Raw genomic sequence first — 15400 nt, 5'->3', positions numbered from 1 at the left:
TCGAACCTCCGATGCACTGCTGTCGGCCTGAGGTCTATGCAACACGTCGACTTGAGCAGGATGGTTGTTTGCAGCAAGTAAGGTCTAAGCCACTAGGCTCCCGCAAGCTGCCGCGCGTCTTCGGCCCCCATAATGCATTTTGCCCAACAAGAACACCGTGCTGGGAAGCCATCGACCAATGCAACACTAACACCGGGTTTATAAGATATCGCCGGCACCCAATTCTATAACCTCACAGCTGTCCTACCGCATCAGTGGCTGGCAGGGCGAGTCACGCCGGACCTTCTGATATTGCGTCATTCGTCTGTACAACCTCTTTGGTTTTACTGTAGACGGGCATTGGCCTATTCTGCGTCGACCGAGCTCGCCCGTCCATGTATTCGTTCGAGCTCCGGTTCCGTCTTTTGCGGCCATGTCTCAGAAGGTTTCCGAAAGCCGGCCGACGGCAAGGAGACTTCTGGGTGGCTGCGTGATGAGTATATCGTAACAATTGCCCGTTATCCCACAGCCAAACCTGCGAGTCCGCTGCCAATGATTTCACTCGGTTGATCCCCGCGTTGTTCGTAGAAAACTTCTTGAGTACCAGAACCTCGAGTTTCAAACCCTCCGGGCAAGCACCAATTTAGGCGCGTTGCACTGTAAACCCCTTCGAGGCGGATAAATGGCCAGTTGCCGTATTCCTGCAGCCGACTGCCTCAAAGCCGGAGACAAATATGGCGGCAAAGCGTTTCAAACGCCGTTTCCGCTTCTGAAAAGCTGCTAGAAAAAGTTTGAGAGCGCTTCGACATCTCACTTCCATCGTGGGAGTGATTGGTGATCTACGGTAGTTTCTGTACACTACCAGTCGTGCTGGCCAAACCCGGTCACGGCGATGTTCGAGATCATTCACCATTCGATACCTTGGCCGGTAGAGATTGCTCAAGAGAGCTGGCACTCCACGACCGCTCGATGAACCCCGTGCGTCTCTTCGGATAAGGTTCTGACGCCGGTCCCAAGTTCCCTCATCTTATCCACGAAGTCGTCCAGAGATCCCCCAACGCCAAAGTATACCCTTTTGGCAGCAACGAGCGCCCTGGCTTTGCCGCCTAAACGTTCACGGCGCTCTCGTTTCAGAATGGAGAGGAGCGTACTGCTGAAGCTCTCCAGAGCAAACGGAGAGTAGATTGTTTCGGAAGCTAGCAGCAGAGTCGCTGCGTCGCCTGGGAAACCTGCAGGATAGGCTGAGCTGTAAAGGAGGTCAACAAACTCCGGAGACCACGCTCCCGAAAGAAGGGATAGAGTAATCTGATTCGCGACAAGCGACTTCCTGAAGGCCTCGAGCAGTTCTACCGTCAGCTCCAACTCCCCGTCGGCGGTGAAGGCCTCTTCAATGAGAGGTGCCTGGTTTCGCTGCTGAAAAGCCCAGGCAAGAATGAGATTTGGGACAGTCACGAGATAGAGAACGCTAGGATTGTAGTCTGCAAGCGTGAGTATCACAGGCTGCTTGGGCTCCGACTTCCTCTCCAAGGCCCATTGAAAAAGTACAAGGGAAGGCAAAGCAGTGCCGCAACCGAGCTGCAAAAAGAGGTCAGCAACAAAATCCAGCTCGTCAAAAGCCCTATAAAGATGCAAGAAGCTGCCGTACCTCGATCAAGATGCTCGGATCTTGGTTCAATGCCTCGGCCACCCTTTCGGAGGCGAGCACCTTGACAAGATCGATGGAGCTCTCCCAGCTCTTGAAGCCGCCCTCGTAGATACCGGTCTTGACATCGTGCGCCCCAAGACCTGCTTCGGATTCGGCAGGGTTCTCGACGTTCTCCTCAGCCATGAGCTGGACGCGAATGTCCCACAGCTCGCGGCGAGGTATCTGGAGGGTCCGCCCGTCCTCGAGATTGACGCTCAGCAAGCCGAATGCAATCTTGGACGGCAACCTTGAGAGGACATCTTCGAGTTCATGATGGGCCGGGGGCAGTAGCGGCTTGCCCTGGACGGGGAAAGCGCCTGCCGCTGGTGATGCACGCCCCGCGGTCTTGCTTGCCGATATTTGCGTAGGAGTGGAGGGACGATCGCCTTCGTCTATATCGTCGCCTGCAAAGGAGAATGTGAAGGCCATCCTGGACTGAGAACAAGATACCAACACTCCAAATTCTGACCGATGGAAGCTGCACTTAGGTTTCAGAGACCGAGTACGGAGGTAGACCAGTAAAGTTATCGCTAGGGCTCCAATTCGTCAATGGATAACCCAGATGCCAGCCATGCTCAAATGAGTGAAGAAGCACTGAGTCTTTTCCGAGACTCGAGGCCTCACGCAGCTGATGGGCGTGTTTACTGAACCGCCAAAGGTAAGGTACTCAGTGAAGATTTTCAGGTATCCTGTTCAACGGCCGTGAAGCTGGAAAACCTTGGCATATCAACACGTTGCTGGCAGGGTTAGGGTAAGGTAACACTTGGTCATTTAATGTACAGTACTGTACTCTACATATACAGTATGTACAGTACAGTACTATACCTGGACGGGAATGTTTCAGGGCCTGCTCCAGACCACCACATTAGCATAACGCAAAGTTGGGCTACTTGGCCAATATACCGAAAAATTTACGTTCGAAGGAAAATCGCTCACGCCTTTCCTTTTTAGGCCAAAACTTTTAGCGTGACTTTGGGTACCCAGCGCTATAACGCAAAGTTGCCAAGAGGCAATGTACTACGCTAATATAGGCCAAAATACCTATAGAACCTTCCCTCTATAGGCCTAGTTGCCAAGCTTTTTGCAACGAAGCACGCGAAAAGTCCGAAAAAACCGCCCAAATCGCTAATGCCAATTGGAAAGCATTATACTAGAGCCCCAGCGGTACAATGGCAAGCCTAGCGCCTACATACACTAGTGTTGCCGATTAGAAAGGTCACTTTCCAACTTTGCGTTATGTTAATGTGGTGGTCTGGAGCAGGGCCTCACTTTCCCCGCCCTCGACCTCTTCCATGATTCCATCGATGGAGCATCTGGACCTCCAGGCCCTACACAACACATTGCCCCGCGAACATGCACCTCAGACTTCAATGAACCGATCTAAGTATGCAGCAAGCAATGCATCTAAGACGGGAAGCTGCAGTGCAAGTCGGGCTATCGATCATTGCTGACACGGATGGCGGTCCTGCTTTGAATGGAGAAATCGGTACGCCATGCCATTCGCTGCTCAGCATTAGCTTCCCCGTGAGTCTCTCTAAAGGGCTGTGGTTGGACAAAATACGACTTCTTGACACAATATCACTCAGCTATCAACACGATCTCAATACGTAGTAGTCTTTACCTCTACCTTTAGCCAACTAAGAAACGGCAAAGACCTTGTGCCGCAACCCCCCTTCGCGTAGAAGCGGCAGCCTTGATTGGATTGCTAAGCCGAAAAAAGACTCCGAATGGCCACTTCAGATGGCCGCAGTCGGCGGGCCTGGGTGCGTATCTGGTTCTTTCTTCGAACCTAGTCCAGCAACCTGGACTTAGGATGGAAATCATCCACAACGCACCTGACGGGGTTCTTTGGCGACCGTAAATGGACCAACTATGCTGGTACATACATACCTTACATTGAGGGAAGCGACACCGCTGTTATCGAGCTGGACCAAAACGACACTCTCCAGCGTACCGTTGCTCGAGCATGGCGATGTATATCTACCCACTTGTTGGCCTACATGAGGAGGCCTGCTTGCCTAGGCCGTAACGTTGGTTCTCAATCTCTTGCCAGTCTTGGGATTTCAGACAAGGTCAGGGTGCGAAGGGATTGCTACCATCTCCTGATTACCCACAGTAGCTTCGGTTGATTGTCGTCCTTCCTTCCTTTGACACTGTTGGCAATGCGGCTGGCCACCACCTGTTCCTTTTCCGTAGGGGAAGATATAAATCCAGCGTCTCCATTTCCCGCCCCATCTGCTCAAGCTCAAGGACTATACCGCCGGCTTCAACTTGATCGGCTCCCTCCCATTACTCCCCGCCAACCCCCCTCCGAAACTGCCACAGGGCATCCTAGCAGCGTTATGGCTCAACATAACGTCAACGGCGTCAACGGCGTCAACGGCGCGACAGTCAAAACCCCACAGCTCGATGCTGCTTACACGGTTCGAGAGAAACCCCTAGGAACGGCTCGACATGTCCGTATCGTTGGCATTGGAGCCGGCGCCAGCGGGCTGAACATGATCCGGACACTGCGGCTCAACCTCAACAACTATGATGTCGTGGTATACGAGAAGAATGCCGACGTAGGAGGCACCTGGCTCGAGAACCGCTACCCCGGCTGCCGATGCGATGTCCCCAGCCACAGCTACCAGTTTTCCTGGCGACAGAAAAAGGACTGGACAAACTTCTTTGCGCCGGCCGACGAGATTGGGGAATACCTCTGTCGGGTTTGCGATGAAGAAGGCATGAGGGACTCGATCAAGACGTCGCACCAGGTGGTTTCAGCACAGTGGAACGAGGAAGATGGGCAATGGCAGCTGACCATCCGGGATCTGGAGACGGGGGACGAGTTTAGCGACTACGCCAACTTCCTCGTGAACGGGACGGGCATTCTGAAGTAAGGCAAATCGGCCTGATCCACAGTCCACACATAGCCTAGTAAGACTGACTCCGGGATATAGCAACTGGAAGTGGCCTGATGCCGAGGGTCTCGACGCCTTCGAAGGTACTCTGATCCACACAGCTCGTTGGCCCAAGGACTTCGACCATACTGGCAAGACAATCGCTGTCATTGGCAACGGTTCAACAGGAGTTCAGGTGCTACCGGAACTCCAACCAGGTAAGCGTCTTTTGGGCCATATTCTCAAAATGCAAGCTGACAACACACCAAGGGGCAGAAAAACTCTACCACATCTTCCGGACACCCACTTGGGTGGTCCCGCCCAGGATACAGGCGTGGAAGATCATGGGCCAAGCCGGCGAAATTCTGAGCAAGATCGGGTTGGATGCTAAGGAGAACTTTTCCGAAGAAACCATCGAGAAGTTTAAGGCAGACCCAGAGTTCTATCGGGAGTTTGTTAAGAAGATCGAGGTGGAGGTTAACAATGCCTTCCCGATTGTAAGTGAATTCTGCGCTCCACGGGCATCGAGAAAGGAGTTGCTCATCATGTATCCCAGGTTCTCGCAAACAGCCCGGTGCAAGCTTTCGCTCGCGGCAAGGTCGTGGAGTATATGACGGCTGTGCTCGGTGGAAACGAGGCGCTCTGCAAGGCGCTGATCCCTGACTTCCCGCTTGGGTGCAGGAGAATGACGCCAGGGCATGGATACCTCATAGCTCTGACCAAGCCTAATGTCGAGATCAGGAGATCCGGGGTGAAGCGGTTCGTGGCGGAGGGCATCGAGCTCGACTCAGGCGAGATTCTCAAAGTCGATGCGATCATCTGCGCGACTGGCTTCGAGACGTCCTTCCGCCCTCGCTTCCCAATCATTGGCCGCGACGGGAACCTTCAGGATCGGTGGGAGAAGGAAACGCCCAAGGCGTACATGTCGTGCGCTGTCGCTGGAATGCCCAACTACTTCAGTACGACTCCACCCCCTCCAGTCACATACCCCTTCCGTCCATAATAACCCCACAACTAACAAGACAATTAAACAGCCTTCTTCGGCCCCAACGCACCTATCGGCCACGGCAGCGTCTTCACCCTGTCGGAGCACATCGCCAAGTACATCACGGGCGTGATCAAAAAGTGCCAGACCGAGGGCATCAAGGCGATTGCGCCGTCGCGCGAGGCCGTCGACGACTACTTTGAGCACGTCACCGCCTTCATGCCGCGCACAACCTGGGCCGCGCCGGGCCGGTCGTGGTTCAAGAACGGCCGCGCCGACGGGCCCGTCACGGCCCTGCATCCCGGCAGCCGCATCCACTTCTTCCACATGCTCGAGCGTTTCAGGGGCGAGGACTGGGAGTACGTCTACGAGGGCGGCGGGCGGAACAGGTTTGCCTATTTAGGCAACGGTTTCTCGACCAAGGAGTTGACGCCTGGGGTTGATTCGACTTGGTACCTTGACGAGCCTGCCACGGTGCGGTAGTGTAAAGTAGAGTAGAGCGGCGCGGGCGGGACGGGTCACGGGCGTTGGGTGGCTGTGTCTGGAGGTGTGGTTGCGGTAGCTTCTTTTGTGAGGTTACCATCGCTATCTGCCTGAGGGAGTCTGGGGTTACACATTTCTGCTGTGTTTGGCGCGATTGGCTGGCGGGTGTGTGAGAATTCTTATATGCGGTAGTATCAATCGCTCGAGATGCTCGTGATGAACCCGTTGGGTGGCACGGTGGCTCAGCGGTCCAAAGACAAATGCAGACTCGAGGTTGGCATTCGTGGCACGTATGGACTTGACGTCTGGAACCAACCGATCGGTCGTCGCAGTTACTCATACGGAATACTGAGTTACAGAGTGATGGTTGAGCCTCAAGTGGGTTCGTGGGTTGGGTTAGAGGTTCCCGAGTCATGGCCCACACGCTGCGCCGACCTCCGTTAGCTACGGGACGGTCCGGGGGCCTTGGAGAAGCCAAGCTCAGAGGTGGTGGTGATGACATCCCGCCGCTCATTGGAGGCAGAAGCCCCGCTCTGGACCGGGGTCGCTGCGGAAGGCGCGCCCCCGCGCCGTTCCCGCTCACTAGGTATCCATTATCCACAGCCACACCTCCCAGCCAACAGCACTTTCTCTTTCGTCCCGACACTGTGGAACGCATTACAAGCCAAGGCGAAGCTCCCTCTTGAAAAGTACCCATACTTTGTCGCTCGAACTCGGTCCATGGCTAAACGCGCCCCTTTCTGTGCCAAGGGGAATTTCCGCGCGTCTTGACTGTAGTTCGCTGCTGGTTGCTGTTGTCATACTGAAGGGAGCTATTCTCTCTGGCGGCTATTCTGCAACCCCCGAAACAAACAGGACAAAGGCATGCCTCTGATGGCTGCCAAGTCTGAAACCCACGCGGATGCAAGTGGTCTGGATCGGTAGGTATCGAGACTTGCCCTGCCACGGCAGTTGCATGATGGATGCAACCAGGAGGCATATGGCGCTTAGCCCATGGCCTGTCATTGGAGGGTCGGATTTCTGGCCCAAGCAGGCCACCCACAAGGCCTCATGGCCTTGTACGGTATATCTTGTCCGCTAGGGCCAGTTCCGCGGATCTTGAGGGCATCAGACGACCGCGTGCCATCATGACATCGCTGGACAGGCGTGTGGTGATACTCTCCGTTGCTGAAAGCTTGTGATGATTACAATACTGTCGCCAAGATGCCTCTAGAACCGAACGAGAAGGAGCCCGTCAATCTCCTGGCCCTTGGTGAGTTACCATTGTTGCTCCAGTCAAAATGTCGACTGACCCTGAGTAGATGGCGGTGGTGTTCGAGGAGTGTCTTCACTGCTCATCCTACACAAGATTATGGTGCAGATCCAGATAAACTATGGCCTTGCCGAGGTTCCAAAGCCCTGCGAAGTTTTCCACATGATTGCTGGAACAAGCACCGGAGGGTGAGTACTCTGAAGCCTGCAACGGCCCTTTTGGGAGTCCGCACATCGCTCACCCCCTCCAGTCTCATCGCAATTATGCTTGGAAGGCTTCGGATGTCGACGGAAGAGGCCCTGAAGGAATACGACCAGTGCGCCTCAAAGATTTTCTCGTTCAAGAACAGGAAGAAACTGGGCATTTCGTCTAGATACCGAGCCAGGGCTCTCCGAAGAGTGATCGAAGACCTTGTCAAACGCCGTGACATGGGAGAACTGATGCGAGACCCCGAATGCCCCGAGAAGGGGAAGTGTTTCGTTTGTGTTATGCCTTCGGCGCGTATCGCCGAGCCGAGGCTGGTTCACTCCTTCAAAACAGACGCAGGCTCTCTTGAAGACAATTGGGATGAACACATCACCATTTGGCAAGCAGCGCGGGCTACCACGGCGGCGTCTACCTTCTTCAAACCTCAAAGACTAGGTCTTGGGCCGGACTCGGGTCTTTTCATCGATGCTGCAATTGGCGCCAATAACCCTATCGGCTATCTCTTGAAAGAGGCTGTCGAGGAGTTTGGGTCCGCACGGCGACTTGGCTGCATCGTTAGCATCGGCACAGGCACTCGGAATATAAAGCTGCGCGGTGATCTCACGGGTCCCCGTTACGTTATCGAGCTGCTCAAGACACTGAAAAACAACGCCACTGACGGCGAGAAAACTCATCGTGAGCTCGAAGAGAGACTGGCTGGTTTCCCTGACGTGTATTTCCGCTTCAATGTTCCCCAAGCAGCTGAGACAGTCGGTCTGGACAAGTACAAGAAAATGCCGCGACTGAAGGATATGACAACCAAGTACCTCTCCGAGGAGCTGATCGCCAGCCGGGTGGAGCGGGTAGCAGGCAGGTTGAAAACCGACACACTCCATGGCCTTACCCTCGGTCTCATATGTATGGAACCTGTTATAGGCGCTCTTCGGGACGTGTACACTAACCGAGACGCAGACGGTCTCGACAAAAACCAAATGTATCTGTCGAACATCGCCCAGGAGATGGGAGTACCCAGCAACTTCTTCACCGGGAGGCAAGATATCCTCGAGAAACTTGATTCATTCTTCTCTCCACGTGACACGGAACAGAAACCGCGTAGGGAGTTCCTGTTGCATGGCATGGGTGGTGTTGGGAAGACAGAGATCGCACTGAAAACTGCAGAGAATCTCGAGAAAAGGTATGTATTGTTCCCCCTCCTCCCCCCCTTCCCCCCCCCCCACCCTCCCGGCCCGAGGTATTGGGGTGCCTGTTAACACTCCCAGATTCGAGTATATATTTTATATCCACGCCTCTTCGGCCGCCACAATCGCGCAAAGCTATGCCGACATTGCATCCACCTACGGTTTAGGCGGCGGAACAGTCGAAGAACTCCGCAACAAGGCTATGCGGTGGATAGAAGGGCTGCCAGCCGAGTGGCTCATGATATTCGACAACTGGGCTCTGTCTGAGCGACGAGGCCACATCCCGGGCCGTAACAAGGGCAACATCATCTACACATCACGATCGTCCGAGTTGTGTAAGGATCTGCCCTCGGAATGCGTGTACGAAGTAACGCCATTCGGCGAGGCAGATGCTGTTAATCTTCTATTGAGGGCCTCGGACACCAACGCCGAGACTCCTGAAGACAGAGTCCTGGCTGAGGCCATTGTCCAGGAGCTCGGCTATCTACCACTTGCCATTGGCAACGCGGCGGCATCAATAAAGGAATCCAGATACCCGCTGCACAAGTACCTTAAGAGGATCCGTGACGAGAAGGTTAGCATCCGCTCTAATCCCCGCTTCGGAAAAGAAAAAGAAAAAGTTGAGAATTGGACAGTTTATGCGTCGTTAGAACTGTCTTATGAGGACATCATAAACCGCAGACGTCAGGCTGGGAGAGACGGTCCCGGTTTGGCCGCAATCGCCGCCTTAAAAGTCTTGAACCTGCTCTGCTTCTACCACCCCACATCAATCAAACTAGCGATACTAGGAAACGCAGCCCACGAGTACCATAAGTTTGTGCGCCCGGACCTGAGCTCACTCGTCCGGCCGAATGATCCGGACTTGGATCGACTGGTGGGGCTGACTGTTGACGGTCTATGGAGTGGCCGATTTATAACGTCTGGGCTTAATCTTTTGAGGAAGTTTCACCTCGTCAAGGTGGACAATGACTTCCAGACGATTTCGATGCACGACCTAATTCATGCATGGGCCCGGCATCGGATGGAGAATGAAGCCGTTTCGAAATGGGGCCTTGTAGCGAAGGTCTTGCTCATTGAGTCGATTCCAGTGGAGGATCCTCTCAAATCCAATACACTGCTTGTTCAGAGATATACCCGAAGCTTGCAACCGCATTTCGACATGTGCCTAAAGAACAGCGAGCCGCCGCGGATTCCATTTTGCCCAGAGTACGAATCTTTCTTGCTGGGGAAACTAGCCTTATACTACCGCACCGAACACGATTTTGAGAAGGCCAAGAAGTGTTTGTTGGAACGCCTTCACATTGAGAAGATGCAGTGCATGGGCAATATTATTGTTGTTATTACCTTGATCGAACTGGGACAGCTCAATCATGAAATGGGATGCCTGGGCGAAGCTGAGCTCATGTTCTTGACAGCCATTGAGATTCTCCGTTGGGAATACGAGCGGGTCACGGACGGCGAACGAGTGTCTCGACTCAAGAACCGATTCCTGAGGGTATGCGCCAATCACATTCCGAGTCTGACGCAAACTTTATCGATGCATGCTAGGATCTCAGGCGGTGTCTTATTCGAGTCTGTCTCAGATTCCCCCAAGGAGAGCCTGAAAGGCAAGGAACGGGCTGCGTCAATGGAAAGTCAGAATCCCCTAGACATCCCCGAGAACTACATCGCCATGAGCAACTTCATCCACGGGGAGCTGGGGCGGGTGTATATGGATCAGGGCAGATATGGCATGGGCCGGCGCATGCTGTGCCAGGCCGTGGAAAACCTCGGAAGGTTTCTTGACTACACGGACCCCCGGTATTTGAGGCTCTTGGTTTATGCTCGATGTGAGACCGATTACGACAATGTCGAGTTCTGGGGGGAATACCTAAAGAAGCTGTTGGAAGCCGCGCCTAACGAGGAGCTCACTCGCGAAGGGACAAAGCCGACTATGTCTATTCACGCGAGTCCAGCGCTTTGCGAAGGTCAGATTGCTCAGGCATTCTCTATAGTCGCTAAATATCCAGAGTATTGGGAGATGGCATTTGATTTGCTAGAAAAGTTCTATCCCTTTTTCACAAAGTCCTATGGTATCAACCATTGTATCGTTCTGAAGACAATGCGGCATCAGGTCCACTGTCTTATCGAAGGGTTGCAGTATGACAGGGCGGTCGATCTTGCCAAACGTTGTCTTGAACGGGCCAAAGAAGGCTATGGCGAGTTTCACATGGAGACATTCAAAGCTCAGGAGATCCTATCCCGTGCTCTTTTCTATCAGAGGATGGGGGCAGACGAGGAGAACTGTGCTATTTTACAAGAGGCGTTCGAGAAATCTGCCGTGAGCCTTGGATTGACCCATCCAACAACCAAACAGATACAGCGCCGGCTGAAGCGCTTTCTAGATGGTCAGGAATCGATCACAAGAGCGGTACGTGAGGACCACTACCAACAGGAGTTCGAGGAAAGTGTCATTAGCCTTGGACCAAACCATCCAACAACTAGACTGCTTCAACGGATGTTGGATAGTATGTCCAACCCAGCTTCGGAGGATATGACGCGGCCGGAGACCCTTAGGGAGCTCAATAAAGAGATCCTCGCGGAGTGCATCTTGGGTTGGCACAAGTTTAAGCAGCAGCTAGCAGAGATTAGGGCCGCAGAAAGGCCAAACCGTCAGCTGCTCCATGTATTCACACATTTGGTGGGAAACGGGCCGCCAAGGTCGCCGGCAGAGAATCTTGAACGGTATCGGGCTGCTTTTGGGCCAAATGACCAACAAGTCAAATGGCTGGAGAAGATTTATGAGGAGCGGCTGGCGGTTGAGGCGCGGATTGCAAGGGACGGATGGTGGCCCTCAAGAAAATTTTGGGAAGCCCGAAGTCTGGGTGAAGAGGGCGCACAGGTGCGCCCCGTCCAGGCGACGAAGATGACAGCAGTGAGCTCTATGACGGCGAAACGGAGGAAGGCTAGTGATGTGGGACTGGATCATGTCGGTATTGCGGTCGGTTCTCAAGAGTCGCTCCCGGAAGAGATTGTCGACGATAACGAGCTTGGAGAAGACATTGCTGGAGAAAAGGCAACACAGGCGATAGCATCTGCAGTGGCTGGCGAGCTCGTGGGTGAGTCAAGTGGGACACAACGCTGAGGGATGCTGTGCCTTGGTGAATGCGAGACAAGTCTAGCTCACTAGCACTAATTGACACAACAACGGGATATGTACTTCGAACCGGCGAGCCGTGTATCGATACCGTGCTCTATCGTTGCCGTCATGACCCGTCTTGCCCTTCCTCTGTACCACGCTTCTGAATTGCCTTCATAAGCTCATACAACTGAGCAAGTTGCTCATCTGTCCTGGACTGTCAGCTCGAGGGTGAAATCTCTCACAATGGCTGGTCAAGGTATGTATCTACATAGGAAGATAATAGATATAAAGTGCAAAAATCCATATGAAGACTTACCACTCATCTTCTCGACCTTGCCGGGATCGAGCCTCTCCCCAACCCAAGCATCTCCTTCAATCTTCTGCGCGTACAGTTGCCACTCTGTAAGAAATCCAATCTGTTGTGGATAAGTATGTAAGCCTTTTCTGCTTGGATCACTGTAGACGAGATTCCCCTCGGTCTCTAACCCACCATATGTACCGGGTTCTCAACGTTTCGGTGGGCTCGGAACTCGGCCTTGACGTATTCGTCGCCTAATAAGCGCATCTCGGGAGGTAAATGTTTTCTGTGTGCCCGGAGCAGCCGCCGGTAGAGGTGGATTGGCGGAAGAAGGGCCATTGGGCCCGGCGACATGCCCTTGGCCGAGGACATGGCTGAGGCCAGGAGGCAGACCGAGGGTCTCATTTCGAGAGTATTCGTTTTTGTGTTTCCGTTTTATTCTTTATTTCATGATTATTTTCTGTTGGCCTGAGCGCCTGGGCTCAGTTCATCGCCACAATTGCCAGCTGATCTTTTTGCGGACAACTGATATAAAGTCGAGGTACGAAGGTACAATCAATCGGTTGAGATTGCTTGATGTACTGATCACCATTGCCGTCAAAACCGAATGCAGCCTACTTTGTACGGCAGTGATGGATACTGATGATGTTCTAAAACCATACAGTGTTAAAATGTCGTTATCTTTGCTTGACACTGTGCACCCGTTTAACCATGCCATTCATGCAAGCCTAAACAGCAACACCGACGATGTGATGGTGTGGTGAATACATGATAGAGTACGGTGATGTGGTATCAAGTTGCCTTCAATTATTCTAAAGCTTCAGCGATCCATGTAGCCTCGATCGCGCTGACCTTCTTCGCGTAGTTCTTCTGGGTATACACATGTTCAAGAAACATGATGGCCTCCTTCTTCTGTCCATGTAGCACACTTGAGGGGTGTATAGCGACGACTTGCTTGCCATGGGAGGTTACGTAGCTGCTATCCGGTGCCAGGATCGCTGTCTTCAGGGCAAAGCCTTTCAAAAAGCACTTGAGAATGAGGACCGCCTGCTCGGGTGAGATCGGAGTGAAAGGCTGTGGATCTTGCAAGGGCTGTTCCATCAGGCCCTCCCGTACACAGAGGCCTCGTAGCTGTTTCCGAATATTGAGCGCCTGCTTCATGTTTCGAATGTTGATCTTCCGTTCTTTGCACCATTGGCCGCGGTCGGCATTCTCGGCCGCATAGAGCTGCATCGTTGTGAGGTATGTTAGAAGATCCCCTTCACGTCGAGAGAGTTCCTTCCGAAGCTCTTCAACTTCCTCTTTCGTCTCTTCCAATCTGATCTGAAGGAAAATATCGTCGCCAGCGGTGATGCAGGATATGATATCAATTGCCTCAAGGAGGCAGTCATATTTGGGTTCTGCGGCTGCGAGGAGTACTCGAGCGTATGGCGGCGTTACCGGGAACAAAACCATCTTGCGCCCCATTTCTGTGATAGACCCGTCATCTGCCAGTGCTCCAAGAATGTGGAGGTGTAAGAGAGCCTTCTCGATTGACTCGAGCTCTGGACGATCCATCAAAGGGAAAGATAATACATCATCAATCCCCCTCGCTTTCATGGTCAAGACGGCACTGAGGATGTCAGTGCGCAGTATTTCAGGAAGATCGGTCTGTTGTAACGTCTCATAGGTCTCCTCGGTATAGAGCCTGATGCACTTGCCGGGCCCCTCTCGCCCTGCTCGTCCAGCCCTCTGGATGGCCGACGACTTTGAGATGGGCTTGGCAAGCAAAGACTCCATGCCCAGTCGCGGTCGGAATTGCTTGACCTTTGCTTTTCCGCAATCAATGACATATCGCACGCCAGGTACCGTGACTGACGTTTCGGCAATGTTGGTCGCGAGCACAATCTTTCTCGTAAAGCCGCCCTTGATCGGCTGGAAAGCTGCGTGCTGAGCCTCCATAGACAGCTGACCAAAGAGGGGGAAAACCTTGACCTTGGGTAAGCTCCCATCAAGGCTTGTGGCATATTCTTCGATGAGTCGCTGCGTCGCTTCAATTTCCTCCTGCCCTGTGAGGAATGCCAAGATATCTTTCCTACCATACCGGTCTGATAGCGGCTCTTCTGCGTGTAGCTTGAAGATTGCCTTGATCAGTGCTTCCTGAATGTCGGGGACTGGTTTTGGTGTATGCGTGATTTCGACCGGAAACTGCCGTCCTTCGATCTGAAGGAACTCGACCGGAGTCTTCGACTGGGGCTCAAAACTGGACGAGGCATCGGAGTGCTTCGGCTCTGCTTCGGAGAAGAAACGTCGGATGCTTTCGACATTGGCTGTGGCACTCATGATGACAACCTTCAGCGGGACCCCGCCTCGTCCGGACTTGTCTCCTGAGACAATCTGCTTCAGAAAGCCAGAGAGGAGGTCGACGTCCACGCTGCGCTCGTGTATTTCATCCACAATTATAGCGCTGTATTGCCTTAGATGAGGGTCGCGAAGGAGTTCTTGGAGGAGCATGCCCTCTGTCAAAAACTTGATCCGTGTCCCGGGCGGGACTCGATTGTCGAAGCGAACCGAGTATCCCACCAGACCTTTCGAGAGGGACCCGTTGCTGCTGCCGCTATCTCTCTGTCCGTTGAGAGGTGTGCCTACCTCCCGGGAGACTCGGTGAGCGAGTGTTGTTGCTGCGACTCGCCTTGGCTGCGTGATTGCTATCATGCCTCCCACGGCGACCTCTTGCACGCCGCCACCAGTCTTCACCTTCACCTTCTTCCGCTGACACCACTTTTCCTGATACAGAAACTGCGGGACCTGCGTACTCTTGCCCGAGCCCGTCTCACCAACGAGGACCAACACATCCTTCTGTCGCAGGATGCCGCGGATGTCGTCCTGCCGTGTCCATAGTGGTAGGGCTTGCCGGGCTGCAAAATACTGCGGATCACCAGTTGGCTGTCTTGAATGTACGGCGTCGGTTGTATTTTTGTTCCTGTTGTCCGGCCCATGCGATGCCTCTGGTACTGGGGATGTTGTGGAGGAGCCATCATTATGGTTTCGGGCAGGCACTTCCGCACAAACTTCGGCCTGCCCCAGCTTCTGCTTCTTTGATAAATATCCCTCAAGAGATATCACTTTATCTCCAACCCTCACCACGTCTGTACCGGCCACAAGCTTCCTCTTTTTCGACATGGTAGATTCTGCAGGTCTGCATCGGCAAGCTTGAGCCTTACGCGATGTGTTCGTACTCGGGTCGGTCTCTCAACGCAAAAATACCTACAACCAGGGCGTTCGCTTACAGCGCTCGTTTCGCGGAAGTGTCCCAAAACCCAAAACCACAAAAATTTTAATTGGTCCACAC

General features: G+C 53.4%; 5 protein-coding genes across 5 annotated transcripts; 2 read left to right on the top strand and 3 right to left on the bottom strand.

Annotated features, from left to right (window-relative positions):
• Positions 1 to 666: 666 nt before the first annotated feature.
• On the bottom strand, positions 667 to 2211 carry N656DRAFT_204616 (uncharacterized protein). The gene is made up of 2 exons (XM_064808883.1): positions 1625 to 2211; positions 667 to 1554 (listed from the first exon to the last, which is right to left on the bottom strand). Exons 1-2 carry the CDS (start codon positions 2090 to 2092, stop codon positions 919 to 921), a joined length of 1104 nt encoding a protein of 367 aa, XP_064667973.1. The 5' UTR covers positions 2093 to 2211; the 3' UTR covers positions 667 to 918.
• Positions 2212 to 4005: 1794 nt separating this feature from the next.
• Positions 4006 to 6013, top strand: N656DRAFT_770088 (FAD/NAD(P)-binding domain-containing protein; the record flags this gene model as incomplete). Its single annotated transcript, XM_064813749.1, has 5 exons — positions 4006 to 4541; positions 4606 to 4763; positions 4822 to 5042; positions 5102 to 5504; positions 5580 to 6013. The coding sequence occupies 5 exons, from the start codon at positions 4006 to 4008 to the stop codon at positions 6011 to 6013; spliced, it is 1752 nt and encodes a 583-aa protein (XP_064667972.1).
• A 1203-nt stretch (positions 6014 to 7216) lies between these two features.
• N656DRAFT_799922 (uncharacterized protein) lies at positions 7217 to 11774 on the top strand (the record flags this gene model as incomplete). The annotated part of the gene is made up of 5 exons (XM_064817938.1): positions 7217 to 7265; positions 7315 to 7453; positions 7516 to 8369; positions 8424 to 8646; positions 8732 to 11774. The coding sequence occupies 5 exons, from the start codon at positions 7217 to 7219 to the stop codon at positions 11772 to 11774; spliced, it is 4308 nt and encodes a 1435-aa protein (XP_064667971.1).
• Positions 11775 to 11895: 121 nt separating this feature from the next.
• On the bottom strand, positions 11896 to 12676 carry N656DRAFT_757182 (ACN9-domain-containing protein; the record flags this gene model as incomplete). Its single annotated transcript, XM_064813138.1, has 3 exons — positions 12262 to 12676; positions 12088 to 12187; positions 11896 to 11975 (listed from the first exon to the last, which is right to left on the bottom strand). The coding sequence occupies exons 1-3, from the start codon at positions 12472 to 12474 to the stop codon at positions 11896 to 11898; spliced, it is 393 nt and encodes a 130-aa protein (XP_064667970.1). The 5' UTR covers positions 12475 to 12676.
• A 54-nt stretch (positions 12677 to 12730) lies between these two features.
• On the bottom strand, positions 12731 to 15335 carry N656DRAFT_781590 (P-loop containing nucleoside triphosphate hydrolase protein). Its single transcript, XM_064815613.1, has one exon. It carries the CDS (start codon positions 15229 to 15231, stop codon positions 12877 to 12879), a length of 2355 nt encoding a protein of 784 aa, XP_064667969.1. The 5' UTR covers positions 15232 to 15335; the 3' UTR covers positions 12731 to 12876.
• Between the last annotated feature and the right edge of the window lie 65 nt (positions 15336 to 15400).

This window comes from Canariomyces notabilis (genome assembly GCF_033297395.1).
Source record: "Canariomyces notabilis strain CBS 508.74 unplaced genomic scaffold N656scaffold_19, whole genome shotgun sequence".
NCBI classification, from domain to species: domain Eukaryota; kingdom Fungi; phylum Ascomycota; class Sordariomycetes; order Sordariales; family Chaetomiaceae; genus Canariomyces; species Canariomyces notabilis.
Note: the sequence above shows the minus strand (reverse complement) of the source record. Positions and strands in the feature narration are given on the sequence as shown.